This window comes from Miscanthus floridulus, chromosome 7 (genome assembly GCF_019320115.1).
Source record: "Miscanthus floridulus cultivar M001 chromosome 7, ASM1932011v1, whole genome shotgun sequence".
NCBI lineage: Eukaryota > Viridiplantae > Streptophyta > Magnoliopsida > Poales > Poaceae > Miscanthus > Miscanthus floridulus.
Window position 1 is genome coordinate 106271665 of NC_089586.1, and position 1815 is coordinate 106273479.

At 55.2% G+C, this 1815-nt stretch overlaps 1 protein-coding gene across 1 annotated transcript; it reads left to right on the forward strand.

The window, feature by feature from the left end:
* Positions 1-490: 490 nt before the first annotated feature.
* LOC136466015 (secreted RxLR effector protein 161-like) lies at positions 491-1104 on the forward strand. Its single transcript, XM_066464531.1, has 2 exons — positions 491-638; positions 746-1104. Exons 1-2 carry the CDS (start codon positions 491-493, stop codon positions 1102-1104), a joined length of 507 nt encoding a protein of 168 aa, XP_066320628.1.
* The last annotated feature ends 711 nt before the right edge of the window (positions 1105-1815 follow it).

The following is a 1815-nucleotide window of genomic DNA, read 5'->3' on the forward strand; positions in this document are numbered from 1 at the left end:
CTAAGGTCAAACGGGACGAGCGCGGCACCATTGTCAAGCATAAGACGCGCCTCATCGCCCGAGGCTTTATCCAGCGCGAGGGTATCGACTTCGAGGAAGTCTTTGCACCGGTAGCGCGCATGGAGTCTGTCCGACTACTTCTGGCTCTGGCAGCAGCGAAGGATTGGTGCGTCCATCATCTAGACGTAAAATTGGCCTTCCTCAACGGCAAGCTGGCGGAGACGGTCTTCGTCAGGCAACCTTTGGGTTTCACCGTCAAGGGAGCGGAGCATAGGGTCCTTCGACTGCGCAAGGTGCTCTACAGGCTGCGATAGGCCCCGCGAGCATGAAACGCCAAGTTTGACGCCACGCTGGACGAGTGTGGGTTCACGCAGTGTGCAACCGAGCACGCGCTCTATATGCGGCGATGGAGGAAGGAGGAGCTCATCGTCGGCGTGTATGTGGATAACTCGGTGCGCGTGCGGAAGACATCGACAGCGTCAAGCGCGAGATGGCGACTCGTTTTCAAATGAGCGATCTCGGCGCGCTCTCCTACTACCTCGGTATCGAGGTGAGACAAGAGAAGGAGGCGTTCACGCTCGGTCAGAGCACGTACGTCTCGAAGCTGTTTGAGCAGAGCGGCATGCTGAGTGCAAGCCGTGCGTGACTTCAATGGAGGAGCGACTGAAGCTGATAAAGGCCAGTACCGTGGCGAAGGTAGATGCAACACTCTACTAGAGCATCATCGGCAGTCTGCGCTACCTAGTCCACACGAGGCTGGACATTATGTTTGTCGTGGGCTACGTCAACCGCTTCATGGAGGATCTTCGAGAGGATCATTGGGCTACGGTGAAGCGGCTGCTGCGCTACATCAAGGGAACGGTGGATCAGGGAATCGTCTTCCCCAAGACCGGTAGAAATAGGCTGCAACTCACTGTGTTTAGCGATACAGACATGACGGGGGACATCGACGCATGGCGGAGCACCTCTGGCGTGCTCATTTTCCTCGGGTCGGCTCCAATCTCATGGCTGTCGCTGAAACAGAAGGTTGTGGCACTGTTCACGTGCGAGGCAGACTACGTGACGGCGGCCACAACGACGTGTCAAGCTGTATGGCTGCGTTAGCTGCTGGGCGAGCTAACCGGTGTGGAAGCTCACCCACCAGCACTGATGGTGGACAACCAACCCGTCATCGCCCTCGCGAAGAATCCGGTTCTCCACGACCGGAGCAAGCACATCGATGTCAACTTCCACTTTCTCAGAGACTGTATCAATGAAGGACAGATCGTCATCAAGTTCGTCGAAACTGGTCAGCAACTCGCGGACGTCCTCACCAAGCCGCTCGGCCGTCTTCGGTTCACGGAGCTGAAGAGGATAATCGACATGGAGGGGGTTCTAGGGTTAGCAGCAGGATTAGGAGAAGAATTGTTAAGTAATCTGTTGCTTCCCTGTGTGAACGCACGGCAGGGGCAGACATCGAAAGGCTCCCCTGCCGTACTATAGCCACAGTAGGGGCAGACGTCAAAGTCAGCCCTGCTATCATATCTAGTAATTGTAGCAGCATGGTAGCCTGACATGTCTGTATACTAGGATTAGATGGGTAGAGTTATGTATATAGTTTCTCACTGCAACTCAGTAAAGAGTGTGAGTTCAGTTTTGCCCTCGTCTGCAGAGCTCTGGTCAACGCTGATGCTTGTGCTGTATGTGTACGCTTTGTTCTTCCTCTCTTCTTCTACCTATAGCCATAGTGTGTGGTCGGCAACACCGAAGAGTGGTCGGCTCACCCGTGCCGAAAATCCAGAGGCTGACACCCTGAGCAAAACCCGCACGAACGTC